Source organism: Syzygium oleosum, unplaced genomic scaffold (assembly GCF_021117445.2).
Source record: "Syzygium oleosum isolate NSW1041296 unplaced genomic scaffold, Sole_v2.1 Sole_v2.09, whole genome shotgun sequence".
In the NCBI taxonomy this organism is placed as follows: Eukaryota; Viridiplantae; Streptophyta; class Magnoliopsida; order Myrtales; family Myrtaceae; genus Syzygium; species Syzygium oleosum.
In genome coordinates this window covers 10,117,831-10,145,778 of record NW_026607493.1, presented here as the reverse complement: position 1 = coordinate 10,145,778, position 27,948 = coordinate 10,117,831, and the positions used below count along the sequence as shown (strand labels likewise).

At 40.9% G+C, this 27,948-nt stretch overlaps 3 protein-coding genes and 1 pseudogene across 4 annotated transcripts; 3 read left to right on the top strand and 1 right to left on the bottom strand.

The window, feature by feature from the left end:
- Positions 1-92: 92 nt before the first annotated feature.
- Positions 93-5,595, bottom strand: LOC115693002 (ubiquitin-like modifier-activating enzyme 5). Its single transcript, XM_030619989.2, has 14 exons — positions 5,296-5,595; positions 4,708-4,776; positions 4,493-4,606; positions 4,198-4,326; positions 3,917-3,985; positions 3,358-3,510; positions 3,180-3,216; positions 2,604-2,686; positions 2,279-2,353; positions 2,137-2,211; positions 1,949-2,035; positions 1,739-1,854; positions 1,160-1,206; positions 93-531 (listed from the first exon to the last, which is right to left on the bottom strand). The coding sequence occupies exons 1-14, from the start codon at positions 5,383-5,385 to the stop codon at positions 392-394; spliced, it is 1,284 nt and encodes a 427-aa protein (XP_030475849.1). The 5' UTR covers positions 5,386-5,595; the 3' UTR covers positions 93-391.
- Positions 5,596-9,970: 4,375 nt separating this feature from the next.
- LOC115693014 (uncharacterized) lies at positions 9,971-13,779 on the top strand. 2 transcript variants are annotated; one of them, XM_056314282.1, is made up of 5 exons: positions 9,971-10,321; positions 12,020-12,271; positions 12,473-12,542; positions 13,095-13,173; positions 13,258-13,779. In XM_056314282.1, the coding sequence occupies exons 1-5, from the start codon at positions 10,037-10,039 to the stop codon at positions 13,319-13,321; spliced, it is 750 nt and encodes a 249-aa protein (XP_056170257.1). In that variant the 5' UTR covers positions 9,971-10,036; the 3' UTR covers positions 13,322-13,779. The 2 variants fall into 2 exon arrangements, with proteins under 2 accessions (XP_056170257.1, XP_030475859.1); XM_030619999.2 differs by having other exon boundaries at positions 9,972-10,321; positions 12,023-12,271.
- Positions 13,780-14,611: 832 nt separating this feature from the next.
- On the top strand, positions 14,612-20,154 carry LOC115694318 (probable inactive purple acid phosphatase 27; annotated as a pseudogene).
- A 1,916-nt stretch (positions 20,155-22,070) lies between these two features.
- On the top strand, positions 22,071-27,709 carry LOC115694326 (probable inactive purple acid phosphatase 27). The gene is made up of 12 exons (XM_030621461.2): positions 22,071-22,481; positions 23,264-23,355; positions 23,586-23,652; positions 23,763-23,885; positions 24,072-24,164; positions 24,499-24,628; positions 24,916-24,997; positions 25,093-25,225; positions 25,654-25,859; positions 25,929-26,054; positions 26,514-26,823; positions 27,046-27,709. Exons 1-12 carry the CDS (start codon positions 22,290-22,292, stop codon positions 27,349-27,351), a joined length of 1,860 nt encoding a protein of 619 aa, XP_030477321.2. The 5' UTR covers positions 22,071-22,289; the 3' UTR covers positions 27,352-27,709.
- The last annotated feature ends 239 nt before the right edge of the window (positions 27,710-27,948 follow it).

Genomic DNA, 27,948 nt, shown 5'->3' with positions numbered 1-27,948 from the left:
AATTGCTACCATTGCTATCCTCTCTACAATTTGAGCTAACTATTATCCAAAACGGTTGGACAAAAACATGAAAAAGACAAGGGAAAAAAAGAAGCCAGCAAAACAAGATAGTTTAGTTCCCTTAACCTTTCGTTAATCTTAACTGAACCCATGTAAACTTGTAATTTCTAAACCTACAAATCATGCTACATGTGAAGCCTTCAAGAGTTTATGCAAAAGAAAAAGGCAAAGGAAAAAGGAAAAAAAATTGATGCTACGTAAAGGTAAGACTGCAATTCTGATTTTCTTCTTCTACATGTGTGTGAAGGCTGTGTCGCAAGTCGAACGCTCCTCGAAATAGGTCAAAAGTTTTCTGAGAAAGTCACTTGAGGTGAAATACATGGTTTGCACCTTAAATAGAATTAAGCGCTTCAAGTTGCTTCCTTAGATCTTCGAGGTCATCAATATATGCATCTGCTGATCCAGAAGCGGGAGCATGCTGAAACTCATCAGCACTAGGAAGTTCTCGAGTGAGCCCTTCAGGAAGAGTGTCTGCATGGAACATAAAGTCAGATGATAATGGCTGAACCAAAGTTGCAAGTGAGCACACCGAGACCTGAAAGGAAAAGCAGGGGAAGAACACGAAATCTGGAATTCTAACAGCTATTCAGAATTATACTACACAGCCAATAACTGATTATACACCAAAGCGAGAATTCCAGAAGATGCCAACTTCTATGGAGCCCTACAGGACCTTCTATAAAGTATAATCCACAGTGAATGACAAAACTACATCACAAACATGGAACCTCAAACAAATTGGAGTAACAAGAGGGAGTTAAACACTAAAAGATAAATTAACTAACAGTTTGAATGCTCGGCTCAGTTACATGTCATTCAGGGAAGTAGTGTAATTGAGCAAAGTGGTATTTCCTTGTTTATATCTGTCATCATTGAAATATAAACTTCTTGGTAGATGGAAACTTGAAACGTGCAGTAAATCAGCCATGAGAACTAAACCAAAATAATGAGAACCATCCCATGAAAAGAGAACTGCATCATTACCAGTAACGAGAACCTGTACAAGTTTATATTAAATGACAAGTTTCCTACAGTGAAACACTTCCTTTAAATAAGAGAGAAGAATGCGACCAAAAAAACAAAAGAAGGAGAAAGTCACCTGAACTTGCAGCACCCGTCATCTTCGTATCACTATCATCAACAACACTGAAGAGGAGAAAAGATTACAGAAAAATCATCAGATCATCAACGACAATGAAGAGAAGAAAAGATTACAGAAGAAAACATCAGAATAAAAGAACCTCGAGACACCATAACTAAGTCTTAGAAAGAGAATAGCCAAATGCATTAGATTGGTAATGACAATTATAGAAGGGCGAGTCATTCTGACATGTCATGACAACCATTTTTCACACACAATGCTTAGTTCAAAGGAGGGGTAATGACTCCACTTCCAATGCATTCCATTGTTTGGGACAACATCAATAAGTAGAAAACGAGAAAAAAAATTATGCTGTTATCGCGAGGAACCTCTAGGAGTTCCCCCAAAGTAGTTGGATTTTGCAAGAAAGGACTTCCATCTTATATGGTCTTTCCCATAAAAAATGACAAAATAAAGGGAAAAGATCGTCTCCGTCCTTTCTGTCCTCTTCATTATTTTCTCAAACTGAAAAGGTTCAAGAGTTGTCAGTAACACAGAGCTATCTTTATAAATGATTTGGTCGAACACAATGAATACCTTATGTTCCACTCATTATCAGCATGAAGAGGACATTCAGCAGCAGACGGTGCCTCAGCCTCCATCTTGGCTTTAGCAGCAGCATCCCTAGCTGGCTTCGCAAGCATGTAATCTTTCTGCATGGTAAATAAAAAGAGAACCGCATAAATAAATCACGTATCAGTGGACAGATTAAGCAGTCGCTAAACAAAGGCCGGTCAAATTAGTTGCCTGTCGTTCTAGACATGCTGCATTTGAACATTGAGGATTTGGCCTCATTTCCATGGTTGGGAAATAGTCTTTAAGGGAATTGTATCCCTGCAATCATGCAATAAAAACTTTCAGAATTTCAGAGGCAAAGGAGCATAACCCCAGCTTCTATGCACACATGCAGGTAGAGAGAGAGAGGGAGAGAGTACCAGGTATGGTGAGACATGTCCAAATTTAAGCAAGAACTTTAGTGTATTTTGAACAAGAAGACCTGCAACAACTCCCTGGAAATTTGGAGACGTTATAATTCAGTGGACACCACAAACAAATAAAAAGGAGGAACCTGTTTACCATAGTAGTTGGTAACGATGCAGCACAAACCCCTTCACGTTTAAGTGTACGTTCATCTACTCCAGATGCTACAACCTAAATTAGTCCATGAGATATTACCACCAGGAAATAGAGACAACCAGATTCTTATGCAAAAGTTGATTGAGAAGCAGTTCATTTTCTTACAAGTCAGCATGAAAACTATTTATTTCCCATAAATGAAGGGACAAATCCACATTTCTAACGGGTCAATGAGAGGGAAAAGGGATGCATATAAAAGTACATATAGATCTACATGAATATTCATCCTCCAGTTTTCCACGTTAAACTTTGAATGCTAACTTACAAGAGGAGGAGCACAGGCAAAACAAGCCGTTTCCCCAGGAATCAGCAATTGGATATGACCAGACACGGCATCTTCAGAGACACCTGCATACATTTCCTCATGAATGAATCTTCTCGCAATTGAGGAACATAAAGATCCCAGTAACATTCACTGCATCAGCACAGTTCTCATAAAGAACTACAGCTACAACCAGATTCTTCACACATCAGCAATGACTTAGAACAATTAGGCATGTCTTCCTTTTAATTGATTCAGCGGTCAATTCTACAATTAAAATGATGGTGATCATAGCATTCTACAACCATCTGGAATCTGAAATGCTATCAGTATCTCATTCATTTTAGCAAAGCCATTTACTTAAAAATCAACCACACAGGACTGCATGAAACTGCCTTAGACCTCCAGAAAAGAGAAATGGAAGCACAATTTAGGGTTTTTCTCAGCTTCTCAAGGACTTTGTTCCGGACCAGTAGTACTCTGAACAACTAAACCAGTTGACCAAATTGTACTTATGAATGTAGTCTGTAGAGAGAGAGAGAGAGAGAGAGAGAGAAAGATGGAAAGTATGTATCATACCAGATTCCATCCATGTCTGACTCAACTCATTGCAAGCCTGCATGACCACAAGAATTTCGATGTCATTTAGCTATTGAAAACATTCCATAAAACCATACCAAGATATGTATAATTCGTTCCTATATAAATGAAACGAAATTACTCATCAGTTCTAGCCCACCTAAGGTAACAACTCTACCTGGTTAACAACCATTCTTGCTTCATAATTATCAACACAGCTTAACACAAGATCCACGCCGCTACCTTCTTTGTCCTGACGAAAGGACTTATTCTTCAAACTTGACATGAAGGTTCCAAAGCCTTGCAGTGTCGTTATATTCAATGTATAGCTCTGAAAAAATTAGAAAAAGTTGACAATGGAATGATAAACCGGAACAGATAAAATCAATACTCACATCAGACCCCACAAATTCAACCAGTTTTGCGTGACTAGAATATTCCTAGCAGATAGTTTGAAACATCTAGTCACCAATGCCTAAGCTAGAACTATACATTAGCATAGGCCAGTAATAGGAAATCGAAGGTCAGTGATATTTGTGAACGATAGAAAATCCATATCAGCACATCAATGTTCATAGATGTGGCAACTCTATACCATCATCACAAGCTGCGATGAAGACTTTCATGATGCTGGATCAATTTTGCCATTTTGGGAAAAACTTGGTTCAGAATTCAGAAATGCGTATCTGCCAAGAGATGTGGGTTGACCTCCAACAAGGACAGGACAAAGTACATACCTCAAGGACAACATCTGGATTTATGTCTGACAGAGTCTGAACAGCAGCATCGGTCTTTGTCATCCCAACCTAAGAAGGTAAAAGAAAGACATTTGACTGACCATTGACCAAGCAATACCATTTCAGATCAACATGCATGCTATATATTGTACAAGCAACTCTGGCCAGGATTCCTCTTCTAACAGTTATATTTCAATCTCATTCTTATAGTTAATTGTGAGGGATTCCTGATTTTATTACATTGATCATAAAGGATGAAAAACTCAAGCGCTGTCAGCTACCTGCTCTGGACGGAAAAATAGCCTGTTCATGTTAGCTAACTCGACTTTGTCATAATCATACAGCAAGAGGCGACCTACACCACACCGCGTGAGCATCTCAGCAGCAACACTTCCCACGCCACCAATTCCCTGCAGATTGAAATGACGTCAAAAGAAAGGCATAAGCCAGTAAATTCAAAACCTTGTTCTTTTTTTGCTGAGTGAATTTTGCAAATGCACAATGAATAACTTGTTTATTGCATATAAAACAATATTTTCATAGAGGTACAGATTGAAGGAAGAAATAAGTACAGACAACTATAGCAACTGAGTGCTCCCGTATCCTTTCATAATTCTCCACAATTCCCATCCTTTGTAGTGCCATGAGCCTACTATAAGGGTTACTGTCTACAACCTCAGCACTCATATCCTGCCAATGGAACAAAAACAGATATCTCCATATCATAATCTCAAAGCTTAACAACCAGGCAACGTAGAGACAATAGGAATAGAGAACCAACAGAATATCACCTTGACTTTCGAGCGACGAACTGGGGCACATTTTGCAAGCTCAGATAGATGCTTCACCCGCGACCTCAGCTACAAAACCACACCAGATGAAGGCAAACATTATTCAGCGTCTCACTCATTCTTTACGAAAAAAAACAGCTTCAATTGAAGGACCCAAGCTTCTTTGAACTAAGGTTTTCCTCTTTGATCCTCCTCGTCTTCGGAATTATTAAACGTCATGAGGCAATGGAAAGCAGAAACAATCAAGTACTCTCTTTTATGTCCAAGCATAGTTTTTCAGGCAATTCAAATATACCCTCCAACGTTCCAATTCACACTACCGGGATCGAACACGTCCCAGCGCGTTTCTAATGTTCGGAGAACGTTTTCAAGAGAACAATTGGCGATGGGTGCTTGTCGGCAATCTCATCCCGTCGTTTCTCTCGAAATCTGACGCCACGGATCGCAAGAAAGATCACGAGCAACATTAGACAGGACGAAAGCGACGGGAAAACACGCCCGGCTCATACAATGCAGGCGCGGTCGCGCGCGATGAAAGCGGGGAGATCGCGGACCGCTCGCGCGGAGACGATGCGAAGCCGGAAGTACCTTGTCGATGGAGGCGTGGTGAGAAGGATCGGGTAAGGATCGCTCGAGCGACTCGAGATCGTCGAGAACCTCTTTCAATTCGGCCTCCATTTCCTCGCTCTGAAAATTTGGGGAATTGTAAATTGACGGAGGGTGGACTCTCGCGGCGCTAGAACGATCCCTTCCTTGCCTGCTCTTTATATGCGCGGCACCGGCATGCAAGCCCCTTTTCGTTTCCGGCGGTGCAGAGCTGGACCGAAAGAAAGAAGAAAAGAAAAACAGCAGATCTTCTTACAGTGATGGATGAAAGTGAAGAAGATGACTACGGTCTTCGGCTTGGGTAACGGTTCCATCCCATTCGGACACAGTTCGGGTGCATGAATCCATTACGTGCCCGGAGATATTTCGAACGTAAATAATTTTTTTTATTCTCGCGCTTCGGAAATAATTTCAAAGATTCGAAGCGTTTGATAAACCGTCCAAAATTTCTATTCTTAGAGTAGAAAAAGCAAATGCGCTTTAGAACGACACAAAATTTCGTTCTCAAATAATATTTTAAATTGTTTAATTTTTTTCTTTTTACCCATTTTTTTCTTTGGCCATGGCAGCCGGCCACGCCCCGGGGCGGCGAGGGCGTCACGGCCCTCGCCGGCCGCCGGCGGAGGCGAGGTCGCCTCGCGCTCGGGCGAGGCGACCTCGCCCAGACGGCGAGGCTCGGCCTCGCTCGATGCGGCGAGGCCGCCTCGCCCAGCGGCGAGGGTCCACCCTCGCCTCGCGGCAGAAGGGCGACCCTCGCCCCGCGGCGGCCGGGCCACAGGGAAGAACAACACCACAAAATAAGAAAAGAAAAAAGAAAAAAAAAAAAAACTGATTCTCAAAATACTTGAAACAAAGAAGAACTTTTTTTACTTCTTTCTTCTTCCAAAACTGTTTCTCAGCACAAATTTTTGCAAAAATGTGCCAGAACAAAAAGTTTACCAAACGCATTTCTATTCCCAAACTATTTCGGAACAAAAACGAAATTTTCACTATTTAGACGTTACCAAACGCCCCTTCGCATGGGCTCGCAATCTGTCGGCCTTCCAAGGTTTTGGAAACCCAAATGGATCTGGGCCATGGCATCGGTAATCCAAGGCTATTTCCGTCAAAACGGGTGGGTCGGATCGGGTCGGATAAAAAATGATCCTACCCAAATAGATCATTTAATCTGTTTTGACCGATCTCCATCCAAAGTAAATTTACTGACTCATATCGATCAGACCCATATTGCTAAAACACTTTTATATTTAATCCAATCTAAGAAAATCCGTACCCAAATTAACGTGGGATTGCGGAATGAGTGAACGCAAGATTGAATGAATGCTAGAGCGAATGAAGAGAGAGTCATGAGATGGATTGGGTTTAAGTAATTTGTAAACCCATTTATGACCTAGTTGTAACTCATTTATGATCCATTTAATACTCATATTATATTTAAACCCAATTATGACACATTTACCGAATATAAAACCTATATAACAACTCAGCTCATCATATATGGGTTAAGAAATGAGTTTATGATCCATTTTAATAGGTTTATCCAAGACCTTGCTTGTGGAAATTCACAAGAGAAAAATGGGAGAAAGCTGGAAATGGGTTTGGAAAACGGAAATGACCCCTAGAATTCATTTTGGCTGGCTCTAAAGAAAAATAGCATTACTTCTAGAACAAAGCTCGCAGATAGAGAAATGAACATCAACGCCATCTGCTCTCTGGTGTAACTAGAAAGAAGAGACGCAATGTTCATGTTTCGACAAGCTGCCCTCTTGCCCAGAAAATTCTAACATGATTTGGGGATGCCTAGCTCTCTATGAAGCTATTTTTTGGATAATCTGAAAGATTATATGGACGGTGATGTTACTGCCAAATGCTTGTGCCGAAATCCTAGTATTCCGTGGAAATTCTTGTTCCCAATGGTGATTTGGACACTTTTTGGCTAAATAGAAATAGGAAAAATCTTTGATGAGACAGAAAAGTTGGGAAGTGGATTAGAGGGTCGGGCAGCAATTTTGCTGCTGTAAACCCAGCCGAGGCGCGAGGCGGGACTGGTTCTTGAAAGCCACACTGGAAATCTTGAAATCGAATCTAATGATCAGGTGCTGATAACTGTTGCCATGCGAGATTCGAGTGAAAATTATATGCCGACTCCCATTATATTCCAATGTAGGGCATTGTCACGATGGTTGACACCAATAGTAAGGAATGGGGGACTTTTGATGAAGTTCCTATTGAAATTATGGACTTTTTATGTAGCCAATTTTAAAGGAGTTTGGGTCTCCTCGTAATGTAGCAGTGGATAGGAGCGGAGACAGTGGCTACTCTATTGCTGTACTATTTCTTCTTTGTTCTATCATGGCCGAATCTGAAGTGACTACAGCATTTTGCTAATTCGTTTTCGGCGTATGTTTAATGTTGCACGCCAGAGTTACAATACTTAAACGGTTAAGGTTTTATAAATAGGAAAAATTCTACTTTTCATTCCTATGCTTTTTGATATTTTCTAATCAAGTCATTATACTTTTAAGTTGTATAATCTAGTTCTTTTACTTTTACAACTTTTCTAACCATTTCAGTTGGTACGACCATCAAAGTACGCTGCAAACAAAATATGTGCACACCTACGTAAACATGTATGGAAAAATTTAGCCAATGTAGACATTCGCATTAGAAAAATTTTATCCACCTTGCACTACAACATAGTTCAACTGCCAAGTCAGCTAGATTTGATCAGATTTGGTATAAAAGGAAAGTCACATGGAAAATTTGTGAAATGAGAAGAACTTGATCATATAAATTAAAAGTACACTAATCTGATGTTTTTTTTTTTTTGAAAAAAAGCATAAAAATATGGTGGCGAAAAGGGGACTTTTTCGTTATAAATAAGATTTGGATGCATTAAGGTGAGTTGGTAAGCTCCACGTGAATTTCTCGAAGGACTTCAATTAGACGTGCGGACATTATAAGCGATGCTTACGATATCCGCCGTCCATTGTTGCATGAGCTATACGTGAGAATTTGGGACACATCACTTAGGGGTGAGCGGTTCCCGGTTCGGTCCGATCCAACCAAAAAATCGGGAACCGGACTGGGAGGACCGATTCTCTGTTTCTAGGATCGGGGACCGAACCGGCTAATCTTGGGACCGTAGACCGGTTCCAATAGGATCAATCACTTATTGGTAAAGATAAAAGAGAATTGGAGAAATTAGATTAGGCTTTCTATTTTTTCAAAAAATTTAAAAAGTAAATAAATATATATGAAAAAAATAGAAAAATATATATATATATATATATATTTATCGGTCCGATCCGGTTCCCACCCTAGAACCGGGAACCGGACAACCCGGAAACCGGTTCCACTTTTAGGAACCGGAAACTAGACCGATATTCCCGAGAACCGGACCAAACCGGTCGGTCCAGTCCGGTCACAATTTGGGCGGTCCATTTTGCTCACCCCTAACATCACCAACTCTTGAGTCTTGAGCATGCATGTCCCGTTACTATAACATGGTAAAAGAGTTTCAAATCAATTAAGATGGGTTTATTTCGTGAAAATGAATAATTTAAATTTAAAAAAAAATCGTTTATAAAAATGAACAAATTATTCAAAAATCATTGTTCATAGAAATATTTAGACATAATTTTTTGTTCGATAGTGAAACATTTTGCATTAACTAATTATTTCAAGCGATACAAGCGACTATTTTTAAGAAATTTTGTTTCGCGGAAAATATTCTTCTCAATTTTTGACGTTTGGTTCGCTTACGAAAATGAATCAACAGAAAATGTTTTATGAGTCGGAGAACTCATATTTAAATTCAAGAAAATGATTTTCTTTTTGAAAAATTGAAAAACATTTTCCAAATATATGATTAGATATAAGCGCTTGGACGCGAAACTTTATCTTGAGCATGAAAGCCCTAACATTGGTTCTCGGGTCTCCATGTTCAGACCAGGTCTCTGGCATCCAAGCTTGGGCCCAAAGCCCTGGTGCTTGTGAGTTGTGAGTCGTGACCAATGCTCGACACCCATCCGGGGTGCATAAAAGCCGTGATCGGCCCCCGATGCTCGAGCTCTGGTTCTTGGCACGGGTCCACAAATGCCATGCTTGGGTCCTTGGTGCTCAAGTCCTTAGTTAATGAAAAGTCCATTCTAAACAAATTTTTTGTTGAATTTTGAATTATTATTCTTTTATTTCCTTTTCTTTTTCCTTATTTCTCGACCGATCGCCAGCCACGACAACGGTCACAGGCGAGGTCAAGCCTCATTGCCGCCGACTACCGCCATGGTGAGGAAGAAGGAAAAAGAAAAAGAAAGAAAAGGAAAAAACTTACAAACTAAAAAAACCAAAATATTTTTTTAATTCATTTTCAGGTCCGTCCAAATACCAGAAAAATATTATCATTTTTCTAAATAATGAAAAACGTCACATTTTCTGCAAAAATGTTCATAGAATGGTCAAGTAAGAAGAAGATGATGAATACGGCCTTCGGATTTGGTAACGGGAATTAATTCGGACAATTTTGTACATCCCCTGGAGTATGCCCCAGCACAACCAGCACCCAGACTCAGAATTTCGTGTATCCGCGCCTGTATCATACGAGGTACATGTCCGCATAACATCCCGATACTCGCTTACCTCGTATTCCAATCCTAATGCAACCTGTCCCGTCTCGCCTCGTCCCGGTCGCCCTGCACCTCAGCTTGAGCTCAGCCGGTCGAAGATGCCGAACCCGGCACCGCCGGCGGGAGCCCTAGGCGAGGACGAACGCGATCCCGTCCCCAGCCAGGCGACCGACCAGACCCAAGAATGGGAGGTCATGGCGGGAGCTTGGCTGCGGGCCTTCCCGGAGGCGAAAGAAGTGACGGCCACCGAGGTCGAGGCTTGGATCGACGTGAACCACGTCTCCCTCCCGTCGGAGCTCAAGTCCATGGAGAGGTCCGAGCTCATCGAGCGCCTCCTCTCCATCCAGAACATCCTCCGATTGCCCGCCCAGATCCATGGCGAGGTAAGCTCCCCTTTTTGAGCTCGAGCTGTTTCGCCCGATGTTGTCGTGCTCTTGGTTGGAACTTGTTCCGCGCGGCGGGAAAAGGTCTCGCCTTTCCCTTTTGTACGCGAGAGAATCGGCTCGGGATTGACGGGTGCTTGCTTGCTGGCTGGTCGGATTGCGTTCGCGATTTCAGGGATTCGATTTCGAATGCGTATCGGTTATTACTTATAGGAGGAGAAAATAAATGAGGGGATGGAAACGAGAGGATGTTCGATTAAGTGCTAATTAAGTGCCTCTTTATTGTGTTTGAAACGGAAGGCATATGCCAAAGTGTTTGCCAGCAACGCCTGTCAGCTGCAAGTGCAGGCTGAGGTACAGAGCAGTTGAAATGTTTTTGGAGTTTTGAGTTTATCAGGCCATTGTCAGAAGGAAGTTTAGTTCATGGAGAACTGTGAGATGAGTGCGTGCACACGAAAAGAAGAAAAGGAAGAAAAGCCGGAAGAGAGTTTATGCGGGGTTATCGGAGTTGAGTAGAGGTTAGATTTGTTGCTCAGGTTGAATTGTGTAGAAGCGTGTTATAATGATTGGAGTATAGGGGACCTGTTGTGGGGAGTAGTCCCCAAACTTCTTTGCAGTTTCGGGATACAAATTTTAATTTGAAAAAAGAGGGGGTTTCAATGGGTTAAAGCATCACATGTTTCTTTCAAAAAATAAAAACAAGCACCATGAAATGTTGTCAGTAGATGGTTCCATTCTACTATACTTTCCAAAATTTGTTGCCGGGAGCCTTGAAATGACTGGAAAGTATGTCCTTAATTATCCAGAGGAGTGCGCCCACTCAGTGTATGTATGGTTGAAAAGCATAGATTTGAATTGTAATCAATTGATTTAGAGCATGTAAACAAGCTGCCGAAACGTTTCAATTCACGCTATGTTTACTTGATTGACTCTATGGCTTATTCTTAATTGCCTTTAATCATCCGATATGCTCATTCGGATGATGCGTGTAGCTAGAGATGGGAACTGTGTTCTTTCTGTATGCTGACTATTACGGATGCTCCAGCTTAAAATGCTTTCAATAAAATGATCACATTGGATCTGCCAAAAGATATCTTTATTGGGCTTACGGGTTTTAAAATCGTGATTGAGATTAAAAAAGAAAAGATGGAGTGATGTTATATTTCCGCACAAATTCTGTTTGCTAGACTTTAATGAAATTAGTAGCATGACAAAATCACTTGCGGTGCTAGCTCATTTCATAATCGCGACACTAAATGCTGGGATCTCGTCAGATATCAAGATTTGGATTTCGTTTTGGCGATGTTGTGGAGTTGTCCTTATAGTGAGTGATTGATTGTGGAGGAGATGTTATTATTAAATGTTCCGGATTCTCTATTAATGAAGGATCCCTTTTGGATTCAGTAGCATATATCACGTCTGATAATGAACTTATATAGCCACACGAGTGCATGAATCATAGGTTAGGTATCATTCTCCTATCAACTAGTACTGAAAGGAGTAAAAGAGTAATGGCAAAGCTGGTGCAGGTCTTTCAATCGTGCTATGATCAATTTCTTTTCAGGAAGTCCAGGAAACTTACTCTTTTGATTGACTTTATATTGCATGGATTTTGGTTTTTACTTCTGAAGATTGCCATGTCTATTTACTGGGCACTGAGTGGTAATTCATGCGAATTCACGGTATTTTTTCTTATAGCAGGAAAAGGAAACAACTCATATGAATTATCCACCAGCTCGGTTTCAACGTACCGATCAATGGATACCGGTTTATTCCTGGTTGGAATCACTGGACCAGGATGACGTAGTTAAATCCAAGGATATATCTGACTGGCTAACTGACAACCCAGAGATCAGAGAACAGCTTTGCTCCAGACATTCTCGATATCATTTGACGCACTACATCAAAAAATGCCATATGAAGATACTAAAGAGACGGGACAAACAGAAGGTATTGCTTCTAAGTATCTTACAATTCACCGATAATATCACTGTGGGCATCCTCTCTCCATATTTCTTTGTAGTTTCTGTTTTTTTTCCATCTCCTTCACACGATTCCGCAAATTTTACCAAAAGTTTATCTTTTGGCATTCATAGACCCGATGATTGTGTTCGTTTTTAACTCTATTGCATAATGGCTTTGCTTTTACAGCTGCTTCCTCAAGCTCCTTCTATTAATGCTAGCAAAAACGCAGTTCAGAAGCAAGCAATGCAACTTCCATGTATGATTTTCTGTTCTCATCTCCGGCTTTTTGAGCACGAAGGCATAGTTTCCGGCAATAGAAAACTTTCAGTACCATGGGCTGGTGGTGAACCCAACCCCCCAAACGTGAAATTCTCCGTCCGCCGTATCACTTTGCACTTTTACACAGAATCCTATTTTTGAGAATGAATTAACACGAGAGGAAGACAAGTGGGCAGTTAGATTTTTCTTCAAAATCGAAAGGATTTACTAAGTTCTGGATGATTGAGTCTGATTTTATTTGTGAAGAATTGTCAAAGATGCAAAATTACCGTCTTTCCTTGCATATTTACTGCTTTTTGCATGATGCAGTTGCTAATCAACCTAGGAAAGTGCATCTAGATGATGCTCGCTTTCTTTATAATGCTAGCGAGCAACCAATAAAGTTTTTTTTATTGATCAACGGGTGAAGGCTTTTTTCTGTTGGTGGTGCAATTTTTTTCCCGCATGCTGCTTATTTTACTGCTTCGCTTGTTTTAGCTTCCAATTAATGATCTCTCGCTTCTTTTCCCCTGTTCTCATTGATTGACAGCCAATCCTTTGAACAACATACCAAGAGATAGTGATCTTTACATGGCAAAACGAAATGAAGCATTTCAGAAGTACGAAATGTGAGTGACTCAAGTTTGTTCTACCGTATTTCAGTTTGACTGTTTAATGTCGTTTGGTGATCTGTTTTCTGAATGATGCTTCAGTTTGGTTGCACTGGAAAAGCAATTGTCAACCCTCTTTCCGAAGCCTCAAGTCGTAAACAAGTGAACCGCGTGGAGCTCAAGTCAGTTTGTATATGCACTTAGCAAGGGTGAATTGTTGTGTTTCCTGCTGGTTTTAGGTGCATGCACAGGAGTGGAACAACAGGAGTTTTATCTCTGGGCACGGTGCCTTTGTGAATAATCTCTCTCCTTTAGTTTGTTGCGTGATGAATGATTTTGTTTTTGCAAAGCTTTGCTGCCTGCACAGAAGAATGGTTAGCTGCTGATATTCATCTGGTGTAAAAATTGTAATAGAGATTTCGATGATGGCCGTGGAATAGAGTAGGAATGGCCAAGTAAGACTTCTAGAGAAGCTGGCATGTAGCATTTCTTTGCTGTTTTTCATATCAAAATTTCAGAAAATGATGTACTGGTCCATGATTAAGATTATGCTTTGCTAAGCCAATTGATCATGGCAGGGTATTTCGAGGAACAATTAGGAGGTCACTATAAGTCCCTGTTGAAGCTTGAAGAGTGTTGAATTTTTCTTTTCCCTTCCGTTTGTTGGGATGAATGCGTGCGTTGTGCCATTGTATTTGTAATGGCTTTGGTCATCATCAAACAACTTCAATCCTACCTAATACAATAGGTTGACAGTAAAACAGTAATATATTTCACGGCGGCGATAAGAGTCTTCCCTAGTCGCGATACTTTGGCAATCAGGAGTTAACAATTACGGGAAGGACGACAAAAATTTGCATAGGTTGAATCTATGTTACTTGAAGAGCGGCGTAAGATTCTGCAACTTTTATATGCGAAATGAATTGCTCACTGTCCATGTTAAATAGAAGAAAGAAAGATCAATGTTGCTTCTACTTGTACGGTTTCTTCTCTCCTCTCTTTTGGCTTCAAAAATGATTCTCGTGGACAGATGATTCTTTGGCTCCTTTCGCTGCGCATCAGGTTTTCTTTTATGATCCATACGATGTAAATAAAGGGTTTGCTCCTCGGTGCAGCAAATTGGATGTATTTTGTTGTTAATAAGATGTTCGAGTCGAGCATAGGAGGATTTTAGTAAACGTACATGTGAAATTTTGTAGGATCACAAATCACCGTTTTAAAAATCTAAGTCATTAGTAAACTGCTGATTTATAAGATTCAGTATACTTATTCATATGACAGATTTTAATTGGACAAACTTTAACCCGCTTATTGAAATATTAAGAGAAAGTTGCGATTGACAGTTTGACTTGCATGTGGCCAGGTAAGCTGAGATCTCTTATTGGATGCTCCTGCTCCGCTGCATGCGAATCCAACTCACCTATGGCGCTAAACCAGAAGAGTTCTAGGACGGATCATCTTGGGACTCACATGCCCCGGATGCACTTCACCATCTTCCACCAGACCGAAGGGTGAAGGACAACGGTCATCTGTCATTTTCGTCACAGCTACTGCGGGCTCAGCGGGAAAACAGGGTCAACCATGGCCGGCAAATTCCCCCCCAAGAATCCTCATGACGTTGGACAAATTTCATCACAGACAATCATCTTCCTCCTGCCGCTTCATGCGATACAGAGATGGCTAAGTCACCGCTGCTTCTCGGTGGCTCCTCGTTATCGCTGGCGGCGGTCTTACTTGTGCTTAGCGTTCGGATCGCGAGCGTTGTGGGTGGAAAGCAGCCGCTCTCCAAGATAGCGATCCACAACGCCGTTCATGCGCTTCATGAGAATGCTTCCATCAGAGCTCACGCTCTTGTTCTTGGACTCGAGGTACTTGGTTTTCTTTGTTCCCTTCTTTCTCTCCCACTCCATGTTCCATCGTTCTTAGTTTCATCTTCTTCTTCTTCCCTGCTTTTGACTTCTCTTCTCTATGCGTTTCAACTTCTTCTCTTCGTTTGTGGCTAATAATATCCAAACTGCAAGTGGGTCACGTTCTGGTCCGCTCACAGCCAAACAAGAAAGATTTGGGTGCTTGCACTTGTCTTAAATATATGAGTAGAGAATGGTAGATTTGTAAATTGTATCCGGCCTTGAAGGGAACCGTTGTTACTCGCTTCGCAGAACACGTTTTAAGTCCATTTTAATGGTAATTCTGTAGGGCAACATGGAGTATAGGTGTTTTGATTGTAAGAGAGAAAGCTCTTTTGTAAATAACTACAATCACTGGTTCTCAGAAAAAAAAAAACATATAAAGAAGGTGCAGATTTCGGATCAGAAGAAAGGATAAATTAATACTCGTTTGATTAACTTGAGATCATCAATTCAAAGTCGCGTTATTTTATCTTAATTTGACTGGTGCTGATAATGCATATCGACCACATCCAGAAACCTCTTTATAATAGGCTGATGACTGATCCAGGCAAAGTCCAACTTGTCAGATCAGTCTGATTCACAACCTGTATATGGTGGCTAGATTGAATAAATACAATTCATCTAATATGACTTCGTCACCAGTCGCAGTCCTTGTTCAATTGCTTGGTCGTGCTTTAATTTCCGGGTAAAATAGTGAGCAAAACCTTACATCATAATGTTTATATCTGCGCGGGTGCATGTGTAGGGGGAAGATACTGAGCTGGTTGTCGTGGACTTTGAAAGCCCCGGACCTGCAGAAGATGACTGGGTTGCGGTTTTTTCTCCTGCAAACTTCAAGTAACCTCCAGCCTCCTACACCCTTCTTATTCTGTATATCTACATTATCTCTAGCCGTATGCATCGTAGAAGTCTCCAGAAATCTAATTTATTCAATCAAATATCAGTTTAGCTTGATGAGAAAATTGGGAAACTGTACATAGATGAGTAAGCATTGCGACTGGTTGCTTCCCTCCACTATTCATTGCTTGGCCAATAAGATTCTGCTCTAATGTTTCAGCTCCTCTACCTGTCGTCCTAATGATCCAAGGCAGCGAGGACCTTTTATATGCTCAGCTCCCATTAAGGTAAAGATCGATCCACCCATGCAAGTTCTGAATTTTTCATTACTGAAATACTGTCAACCAATTCTGACCTTGGTTATGCTTATTCGTGTTGCATTTGACGCCCATTTCAGTATAAGTTTGCCAATGAATCCAGCTCTGACTATACAAAGACGGGGAATGCTTCTTTGGAGTTTCAACTGATAAATCAGAGATCAGACTTCTCATTCGCGCTCTTCTCGGGCGGGCTGTCAAATGTACTTTCTACCTGCTTCTCAGTTTCTTGATAGTCGATCTCGTCCAAAATAAGGATTTAGTATATTTTTGGAGCACTTAGATTTTGACGTCTCAATTGTTATTTTACACCTTTTACATGGAAACTTGGGCTTTGATCAACCGTGCATAATTCTTGCAGCCGAAACTTGTGGCAGTTTCAAATATCATTAACTTTGCAAATCCAAAGGCACCCCTTTATCCACGTCTTTCTCAAGGGAAGTCTTGGGATGAAGTAAGTTCTCTCAGTGCATCGTTTTCTTTTTCTCTTCAGGTTTTCTCTACAATCACTCGGTGCAAGCTAAAATCTTTCCATATGCTTATCCAAATTAAAGTGCACCAATCTGAAGGTTTTAGAATGATTCAGAATTTCGTGTTAGCATTCCCAGTTATTAAGCCTTGTCATATCTCTCAGTTATAATGGTTGTGATAATTTTCTTGACGATATGTTCTCTGGTCTGAGATGCTTATCTAGATGGCAATATAGTGCAATAGTACAGAAGTAATTGTCTATTCTACATGCCGAAAATATGACAATGGTGATATAAATTGCTTTGACGTGAAACACAGATGACAGTTACCTGGACTAGTGGCTATAACATTGATGAAGCGACTCCTTTTGTTGAGTGGGGTGTTGAGGAAGAAACCCAGACTAGATCGCCAGCTGGAACATTGACATTTCAACAAAATAGCATGTGTGGTATGATCTTTTTGTACGCCAAGGTGTATACTCTTTGACAGCTAGTTGTGCTTTGGCATTACTTCTTTCGAATTCCCATCGTTGTCACCAGGACATTTAACGATATTTTGCTGTGAAGTGCTTAAACAGTTGTTGCCAAATATATGCCCTTGCTGTGAGTCTACAATCTTTAGGTCTAGAACTGCAGGTTCCAGGCCAAATGGTGCATGGCAATGGCTGAATATAAATCCCAAACTATAGGACCATCATCTCCGATCTTAAACTAACACATCATGGTGCTCGGGAAATCTTGTTGTTTGCAGGTCCACCTGCACGAACGATAGGGTGGCGAGATCCAGGTTTCATACATACAAGTTTCCTAAAGGATCTGTGGCCTAATGCAGAGTATTGCTATGGACTAATACATACATGTCATGAGTTTTGCCACATAAGCAGGTTTACCATAGACGTTTTCTTGATTTGATGTTCCAGGTACACATATAGGCTTGGCCACAGATTAGCTAACAATTCATATGTTTGGAGCAAGGTATACTCCTTCAAATCATCTCCATATCCAGGACAAGATTCATTGCAGCGGGCCGTAATATTTGGTGACATGGGAAAGGTAAAAGCAGCATAACTCAGGAAGGACAATGTCATGCGTTAGTCTTTTCTTGATTATTAAAGAGCTTCAAGATTCACTTCATGCTGATGTTCAACTTCTTTTTTAGGAAACAGTGTTGGACAAAGTTTTCGATTTGGTTGTCATATATGATGAAGTGTCTCTCTTTCTTCATATAGTGTAAAGTCTCATAGTTTGATTGAATAAGATTTGACAAGAAAATCACATGCCATATAGCCCAGCATAAGCAAGTTTCACAGATGCATTATGCTTTTCACAAACTTTAAGGTTTTGCCTTCTGTTCATGTGCAAGCGCCAGCACTTTATACAATCAGCCCAATCTGGTTCAATTTGCGTGCTTTTGACATTATCTACTTATCTGAACATGGTTGAATGTTTCCCTTTTCTATTTTGGAACTTCACGTGGATGGATTGCAGGCAGAGCGTGACGGGTCAAACAAGTACAATAACTATCAGCCAGGCTCGTTAAACACGACAGATCAGCTCATCAAGGATTTAGACAACATAGATATAGTGTTTCACATAGGAGTTATAACATATGCAAATGGATATATTTCATAGTGGGATCAGTTCACATCTATGATCGAGCCCATTGCATCGACTGTCCCTTACATGATTGCAAGGTATACATTAGATGTGTAAATTAGCAAACGACTTCCTAACCTATATATAATACTGGAGTTTGGATGCAGTGGGAATCATGAGCGTGACACTCTAGGCACGGGATCATTTTACGATACCAATGATTCAGGCGGTGAATGTGGTGTCCTAGCAGAGACCATGTTCTATGTCCCTGCGGAAAATAGAGCAAAATTTTGGTAAGTGGTTGGTGCTACTGTAATTTATGAGGAAACACATGCTGTGTAGTCCTTAAGAGGACAGTCAACTAAGTAAAAGAGTCAAGAAGTTTTTAGGAATCAATTAAATTATTAGGAATACCTGTAGAATTCCCATTCTCAAAACAAATTCACATGAAAGAATCAGCGAAATGCCTCTTCAAATCTATTCCTGCAATGGTTGAAAGGGACAATTCTGAATGATAATTAGAGAAGTCTTTCACTCTCATTGAAGGTAAGTTGTCACTAATCTCGGATTAGTTGATGAGTAATCGCCCATGCACTATGTGCGTTCGCATGACATGTTTCGTCTCATATCTTCTCCAAACTCTGACTCTTCATAATCAATTTCTAGCATTTGCAGTTTGCATCATTCATGGAGCGGAAGTACAAGTAATGGCACAACACAAAACTTACCCCCCTCCCTGCATATGTGCAGGTATTCAACGGATTATGGCATGTTCCGCTTCTGCATAGCCGACAGTGAACACGACTGGAGGGAGGGTTCTGAACAATATAGGTTCATTGAGAACTGTTTTGCGACAGCAGATAGACAAAAGCAACCTTGGCTGATATTTGCCGCGCATCGTGTTCTAGGCTATTCTTCTTCGGCTTACTACAGTTTGATGGGCTCTTTTGAGGAGCCTATGGGAAGAGATAGCTTGCAGAAGCTGTGGCAGAAGTACAAAGTCGACATGGCATTCTACGGTCATGTCCATAACTATGAAAGAACATGCCCGATTTACCAGGTATCGTTGAGATTTTGGAGGCTAATTAATTGTTCTTCGAGCATAAGACAGGCATTGTTTTCTCTTGAAACAAGCCAACGCATTTGTTACCGAGGCTAACTTGATTATTCAAAACTCGAAGTTGACAATGCTAGTCTCATCCTTCTCATGTCCTTATGTACCGCCATCGATACTTATGATGACAGTCAATCTGTTGATTGGATGATGCAGAATCAATGTGTGAACACAGAGAAGTCTCATTACTCAGGCACTGTGAATGGGACGATCCACGTCGTGGTCAGCGGTGGAGGGAGCGAACTATCATACTTCAGTGAATCACAGACGATTTGGAGCTTGTATAGAGACTACGACTACGGATTTGTCAAGCTCGCCGCGTTCAACCACTCGTCCCTTCTGTTCGAGTACAAGAAGAGCAGAGACGGGAAGGTCTACGATTCATTCACCATCTCTAGGGAATACAGGGACGTCCTGGCGTGTGTGCATGATGGTTGTGAACCGACCACTTTGGCCACGTAGTAATCCAATCCGAGTAAACTTGTAGCTGCCTTCAGGAACAGCAGATTTTAAGATTCAGACGGTATCCGGATGAGGGACATCTCGGGGTTTTTTTTTATGAGTTACATTAAAAGGAGAACGTGTCATGGATCATGGCACGAGAAGTCATGGATATGAATTTCCTGAACAAGATTGGTGGACCCAGAAAGAAAATCACTCGTCCTTGCCGTGTGCACGATACAGACAGCACATGGTTTTCGTGGTGTGGCGGCCGGTCAAGAGAATCTGCAATCAAAACAAAATGGGTTTCTTTCTCTTGATCTACCTACCATTCAAGTTACTAATTTTATTCTGACCAAAAAAAAAAAGTTCCTGATTTTATTGATAAAATCATTAGTTCATTAGCAGTATTTTTCTCATCATGGGGCCTGCAAGACGTACAGGGAACAAGATTTGCTATTTTCACGAAATCCCATATGATTGCTGCAAAATTACGGTATTGTTAAGAACAAAATAAAAAAGTTAGTCTCATGATTTTCGGACAATAACGTAAATAATTTAAAGACTATATTGAACATATACTAAAAAGTTCAGAAATTTACATTAAATAAATTTAAAAAATATTAAACTAAAGTTTAGGGATATCAAATTTCTTATTAGATCAAAGTTCCGAAGCGTTTGTGTCGTTGTCCAGTTATAAAATGGTGATTCAAATGTTTTGGTCCCACACCACACCCTTATCGACACGTGTAGCCGCAAAATATCCGGTCTCTGTTTTCGCCTAATACAATCCAAAATGATCAAGTTTTGAATGTCTTTCACTTTCGCTTCTTTATCGCGAGAGCCGAGAGATCGGTGGTTCCTCGGAACGGAAGCCCGACCGATTCCTTCCCTCTGCGTCTCTCGTTTCTCGCGTGCACTGAAAGAAATCGCAGAAAGAAACGAGCAATCTTTCAAAGTCAAACACGGAATTATTTGTTCTACCGTATTTCAGTTTGACTGTTTTATGTGGTTTGGTGATCTATATTCTGAATGATGCTTCAGTTTGGTTGCACTGGAAAAGCAAATTGTCAACCCTCTTTCCGAAAAGCCTCAAGTCGTAAACAAGTGAGCCGCGCGGAGCTTGAGTCAGTTTGTATATGCACTTAGCAAGGGTGAATTGTCGTGTTTCCTGCTGGTTTTAGGTGCATGCACACGAGTGGAACAACAGGAGTTTTATCTCTGGGCACGGTGCCTTTGTGAATAATCTCTCCCCTTTTAGTTTGTTGCGTGACGAATAATTCTGTTTTCGCAAAGCTTTGCTGCCTGCACCGAAGAATGGTTAGCTGCTGATGTTATCTGGTGTAAAAATTGTAAAAGAGGTTTCGATGATGGCCGTGGAATCGAGTGGGAATGGTCAAGTAAGACTTCTAGAGAAGGTGGCGTGTAGCATTTCTTTGCTGTTTTTCATATCAAAATTTCAGAAAATGATGTACTAGTCCGTGATTAAGATTATGCTTTGCTAAGCGAATTGATCATGACAGGTACCTAATACAATGGGTTGATAGTAAAACAGTAATATATTTTACGGCATCGATAAGTGTTTTCCTTAGTCGCAATACTTTGGCAATCACGAGTTAACAATTACGAGAAGGACAAGAAAAATTTGCGTCTGTTGAATCTATATTGCTCTAAGAGTGGCGTAAGATTCTGCGACTTTTGAATGCGAAATGAAATGCACGCTGTCCATGTTACAAAGAAAAACGAGAGATCGATGTTGCTTCTACTTGTATGGTTTTTTCTCTCCTCTCTTTTGGCTAGAAAATGATTCTCGGGGACATATGATTCTTTGACTCCTTTTGCTGTGCATCAGATTTTCTTTTACTGTCCAAACGATATAAATAAAGGGTTTACTCCTCGGTGCAGCAAAATGGATGTATCTTGTTGTTAATAAGATGTTCGAGTCGAGAATTGGAGGATTCAAGTAAACGAGATTGTAAAATTTTGTGGGATCACAAACGATTGTTTTGAAAATTTAAGTCATTAGAAAACGAGTGATTTATAAGATTCAGTATACTTACCCATATGACAGATTTTAAGTGGACATTGAATTTGACCCGCTTATTGAAAGATTGGCGGAAAATGACGATTGACAGTTCGACTTACATGTGGCCAAGTAAGCCGAGAGCTCTTATTGGATGCACCTGCTCCGTGTGAATCCAACTCGCATATGGCGGTAGACCATTGGAGTTCTAGGACGGCTCACTTTACCATCATTTCCCAAACCGACCGGTGAAGGACAACGATAATCTGTCATTTTCGTCACGGCTACCGCGGGCTCGGCTGGTCAAACAGAGTCAACCATGGCCGGCAAATCCCCCCCATGAATCCTCATGAGTCATGACGACCAACGTTGGACAAATTTCATCCCAGACAATCCTCTTCCTCCTCTCCTGCCGAGAAAACAGAGATGGCTGAGTCACCGCTGCTTCTCGGTGGCTTCTCGTTATCGCTGGCGGCGGTCTTACTAGTGCTCAGCGTTCGGGTCGCGAGCGGTGTGGGTGGAGAGCAGCCGCTCTCCAAGATAGCGATCCACAACGCTGTTCATGCGCTTCATGAGAATGCTTCCATCAGAGCTCACCCTCTTGTTCTTGGACTCAAGGTACTTGTGTTTCTTTGTTCCCTTCTTTCTCTCCCACTCCATGTTCCATCGTTCTTAGTTTCATCTTCTTCTTCCCTGCTTTTGACTTCTCTTCTCTATGCGTTTCAAGTTCTTCGTTTGTAGCTAATAATATCCAAACTGCAAGTGGGTCAAGTTCTGGTCCGCTCACAGCCAAACAAAGAAAGACTTGGGTGCTTGCACTTTTCTTAGATATATGAGTAGAGAATGGTAGATTTGTAAATCGTATCCGGCCTTGAAGGGAACTGTTGAGACTCGCTTCACAGAACGAGTTTTAAGTCCATTTTAATGGTAATTCTGTAGAGCAACATGGAGGATAGGTGTTTTGATTGTAAGAGAGAAAGCTATTTTGTCAATAACTACAATCACTGGTTCTCAGAGGTAAAAAACCATATGGAGAAGGTGCAGAATTCGGATCAGAAGAAAGGTTAAATTAATACGAGTTTGATTAACTTGAGATCATCAATTCAAAGTCGTGTTATTTTGTCTTAATTTGACTGGTGCTGATAATGCATGTCGACCACATCCAGGAACCTCTTTTTTAATAGGCTGATGACTGATCCAGGCGAAGTCCGACTTGTCAGATCAGTCTGATTCAGAACAACCTGTATATGGTGGCTAGATTGAATAAATAAAATTCATCTTATATGACTTTGTCACCAGTCACAGTCCTTGTTCACTTGCTTGGTCATGCTTTAATTTCCGGTTAAAATAGTGAGCAAAAACTTACATCATAATGTTTATATCTGCGCGCGTGTGTGTAGGGGGAAGATACTGAGTGGGTTGTCGTGGACTTTGAAAGCCCCGGACCTGCAGAAGATGACTGGATTGCGGTTTTTTCTCCTGCAAACTTCAAGTAACCTCCATCCTCCTACACCCTTCTTATTCTGTATATCTACATTATCTCTAGCCGTATGCATCGTGGAAGTCTCCAGAAATCTAATTTATTCAATGAAATATCAGTTTAGCTTGATGAGAAAGTTGGGAAACTAGTGGACATAGATGTGTAAGTATTGCGAGTTGTCACTGGTCGCTTCCCTCCACTATTCATTGCTTGGCCAATAAGATTCTTCTCTGATGTTTCAGCTCCTCTACCTGTCGTCCTAATGATCCAAGGCAGAGAGCACCTTTTATATGCTCAGCTCCCATTAAGGTAAAGATTGATCCACCCATGCAAGTTCTGATTTTTTCATAACTGAAATATTGTCAACCAATTCTGACCTTGGTTATGCTTATTCGCGCTGCATTTGACGCCCATTTCAGTATAAGTTTGCCAATGAGTCCAGCTCTGACTATACAAAGACGGGGAATGCTTCTTTGGAGTTTCAACTGATAAATCAGAGATCAGACTTCTCATTTGCACTCTTCTCGGGCGGGCTGTCAAATGTACTTTCTACCTGCTTCTCAGTTTCTTTGATATTTGATCTCGTCTAGATTGTAATGGCATCGCATCGGGCCAAAACAAGGATTTAATATATTTTTAGTAGCACTTAGTATTTGAAGTCTCAATTGTTATTTTGCACTTGTTATGCGGAAACTTTGGCTTTGATCAATTGTTCATAATTCTTGCAGCCGAAACTTGTGGCAGTTTCCAATATCATTAATTTTGCATATCCAAAGGCACCCCTTTATCCACGTCTTTCTCAAGGGAAGTCTTGGGATGAAGTAAGTTCTCTCAGTGCATTCTTTTCTGTTTCTCTTCCGGTTTCTCTACAATCATTCAGTGCAAGCTAAAATCTTTCCGTATGCTTGTCCAAATTAAAGTGCACCAATCTGAAGGTTTTAGAATGATTCATCATTTCATATCAGCTGTCCCAGTTATTAAGCCTAGTCATTCCTCTCAGTTATAATGGTTGTGATAATTTTGTTGACGATATGTTCTCTGGTCTGAGATGCTTATCTAGACGGTAATATAGTGCAATAGTACAGAAGTAATTGTATATTCTATATGCTGAAAATATGATAATGGTGATATAAATTGCTTCTATGTATAACACAGATGACAGTTACCTGGACTAGTGGCTATAACATTGATGAAGCGACTCCTTTTGTTGAGTGGGGTGTTGAGGAAGAAACCCAGACTAGATCGCCAGCTGGAACATTGACATTTCGACAAAATAGCATGTGTGGTATGATCTTTTTGTACGCTAAGGAGTATACTCTTTGACAGCTAGCTGTGGTACAGGGTTACTACTTTCGAATCCTTTGTCATCACTGTCACCATGACATTCAATGATCATTTTGCTGTGAAGCGCTTAAACAGTTGTCGCCAAATATATGCCCTTGCTGTGAGTCTACAATCTTTAGGTCTAGACCTGCGGGTTCCACGGCTGAATATAAATCCGAAACTATAGGACCATCATCTCCGATCTTAAACTAACACATCACGGTTCTCAGGAAATCTTGTTGTTTGCAGGTCCACCTGCACGAACGGTAGGGTGGCGAGATCCAGGTTTCATACATACAAGTTTCCTAAAGGATCTGTGGCCTAATGCAGAGTAATGCTCTGGACTAATACACACATGACACATGTCATGAGTTTTGCGACATAAGCAGGTTTACCATAGACGTTTTTCTTGATTTGATGTTCCAGGTACACATATAGGCTTGGCCACAGATTAGCTAACAATTCGTATGTTTGGAGCAAGGTATACTCTTTCAAATCATCTCCATATCCGGGACAAGACTCATTGCAGCGGGCCGTAATATTTGGTGACATGGGAAAGGTAAAAGCAGCATACCTCAGGAAGGACAATGTCACGCTTTTCTCGATTATTAAATAGCTTCAAGATTCACTTCATGCTGATGTTTGACTTCTTTTTTGGGAAACAGTATTGGATGAAGTTTTCGATTTGGTTGTCATATATGATGAAGTGTCTCTCTTTCTTCATATAGTGTAAAATCTCATAGTTTGATTGAATAAGATTTGACAAGAAAATCACATGCCATATAGCCCAGCATAAGCAAGTTTCACAGATGCATTATGCTTTTCACAAACTTTAAAGTTTTGCTTTCTGTTCATGTGCAAGCGCCAGCACTTTATACAATCAGCCCAATCTGGTTCAATTTGTGTGCTTTCACATTATCTACTTATCTGAACATGGCTGAATGTTTTCCCTTTTCTATTTTGGAACTTCACGTGGATGGATTTCAGGCAGAGCGTGACGGGTCAAATGAGTACAATAACTATCAGCCAGGCTCGTTAAACACGACAGATCAGCTCATCAAGGATTTAGACAACATAGATATAGTGTTTCACATAGGAGATATAACATATGCAAATGGATATATTTCACAGTGGGATCAGTTCACATCTATGATCGAGCCCATTGCATCGACTGTCCCTTACATGATTGCAAGGTATACATTAGATGTGTGGATTAGCAAACGACTTCCTAACCTATATATAATACTGGAGTTTGGATGCAGTGGGAATCATGAGCGTGACACTCCAGGCACGGGATCATTTTACGACACCAATGATTCAGGTGGTGAATGCGGTGTCCTAGCAGAGACCATGTTCTATGTCCCCGCGGAAAATAGAGCGAAATTTTGGTAAGTGGTTGTTGCTATTGTAATTTAGGAGGAAACACGTGCGTTGTAGTCATTAAGAGGACAGTCAACTAAGTAAAAGAGCCAAGAGGTATCTAGGAATCAATGAAATTTGTAGGAATACCTGTAGAATTCCGATTCTCAGAACAAATCCACATGAAAGAACCAGCGAAATGCCTCTTCAAATCTATTCCTGCAATGGTTGAAAGGGACAAATCTGAATGATAACTTAGAGAAAAGTTTCACTCTCATTGAAGGTAAGGTCATTACTGATCTTGGATTAATTGACGAGTAATTGCCCATGCACTATGTGTGTTCGCATGACATGTTTCGTCTCGATCTTCTCCAAACTCTGACTCTTCATAATCAATTTCTAGCATTTGCAGTTTGCATCATTTCATGGAGCTGAAGTACAAGTAATGGCATAACACAAAACTTACCCCCCTCCCCGCATATGTGCAGGTATTCAACGGATTATGGCATGTTCCACTTCTGCATAGCCGACAGTGAACACGACTGGAGGGAGGGTTCTGAACAATATAGGTTCATTGAGAACTGTTTCGCGACAGCAGACAGACAAAAGCAACCTTGGCTGATATTTGCTGCTCATCGTGTTCTTGGCTATTCTTCGTCGGCTTACTACAGTTTGATGGGCTCTTTCGAGGAACCTATGGGAAGGGATAGCTTGCAGAAGCTGTGGCAGAAGTACAAAGTCGACATGGCATTCTATGGTCATGTCCATAACTATGAAAGAACATGCCCGATTTACCAGGTAAAACGAAGACATTGAGATTTTGGAGGCTAATTAATTGTACTTTGAGCATAAGGCAGGCATTGTTTTCACTCGTAACAAGCCAAAACATTTGTAACCAAGGCTAACTTGATTATTCAAAACTATTAGTGACAATGCTACTCTCATCCTTCTCATGTCCTTGCATGCGACGGTTGATACTTACAAGCATAATGACTCTTAATTTTTGGTTGGATGATGCAGAATCAATGTGTGAACACAGAAAAGTCTCATTACTCCGGCACCGTGAATGGGACGATCCACGTCGTGGTCGGCTGTGGAGGGAGCGAACGATCATACTTCAGCGAATCGCAGACAATTTGGAGCGTGTACAGAGACTACGACTACGGATTTGTCAAGCTCACCGCGTTCAACCACTCATCCCTTCTGTTCGAGTACAAGAAGAGCAGAGACGGGAAGGTCTACGATTCATTCACCATCTCTAGGGAATACAGGGACGTCCTGGCGTGTGTGCATGATGGTTGTGAACCGACCACTTTGGCCACGTAGTAATCCAATCCGAGTAAACTTGTAGCTGCCTTCAGGAACAGCAGATTTTAAGATTCAGACGGTATACGGATGAGGGACATCTCGAGGTTTTTTTTTATGAGTTACATTAAAAGGAGAACGTGTCATGGATCATGGCACGAGAAGTCATGGATATGAATTTCCTGAACAAGATTGGAGGGACCCAGAAGGAAAATCACTCGTCTTTGCCGTGTGCGCGATACAGACAGCACATGGTTTTGGTGGTGTGGCGGCCGGTCAAGAGAATCTGCAATAAAAACAAAACGGGTTTCTTTCTCTTGATCTACCCACCATTCAAGTTACTAATTTTATTGATAAAATCATTAGTTCGTTAGCAGTATTTTTCTCATCATGGGAACTGCAGGACGTACAGGGAACAAGATTTGCAATTTTCACGAAATGCCATAGGATTGCTGCATAATTACGGTATTGTCAAGAACAAAAAAAGATTAGTCTCGTGATTTTGGGATAATGACGCATATCTACACTGAACATAATATTAGACTAAAGTTTAAGAATTAAATTAAACAAAGTGGAAGTTCATATACCAGATTTCTCGTTCTGGTCCCGCACCACACC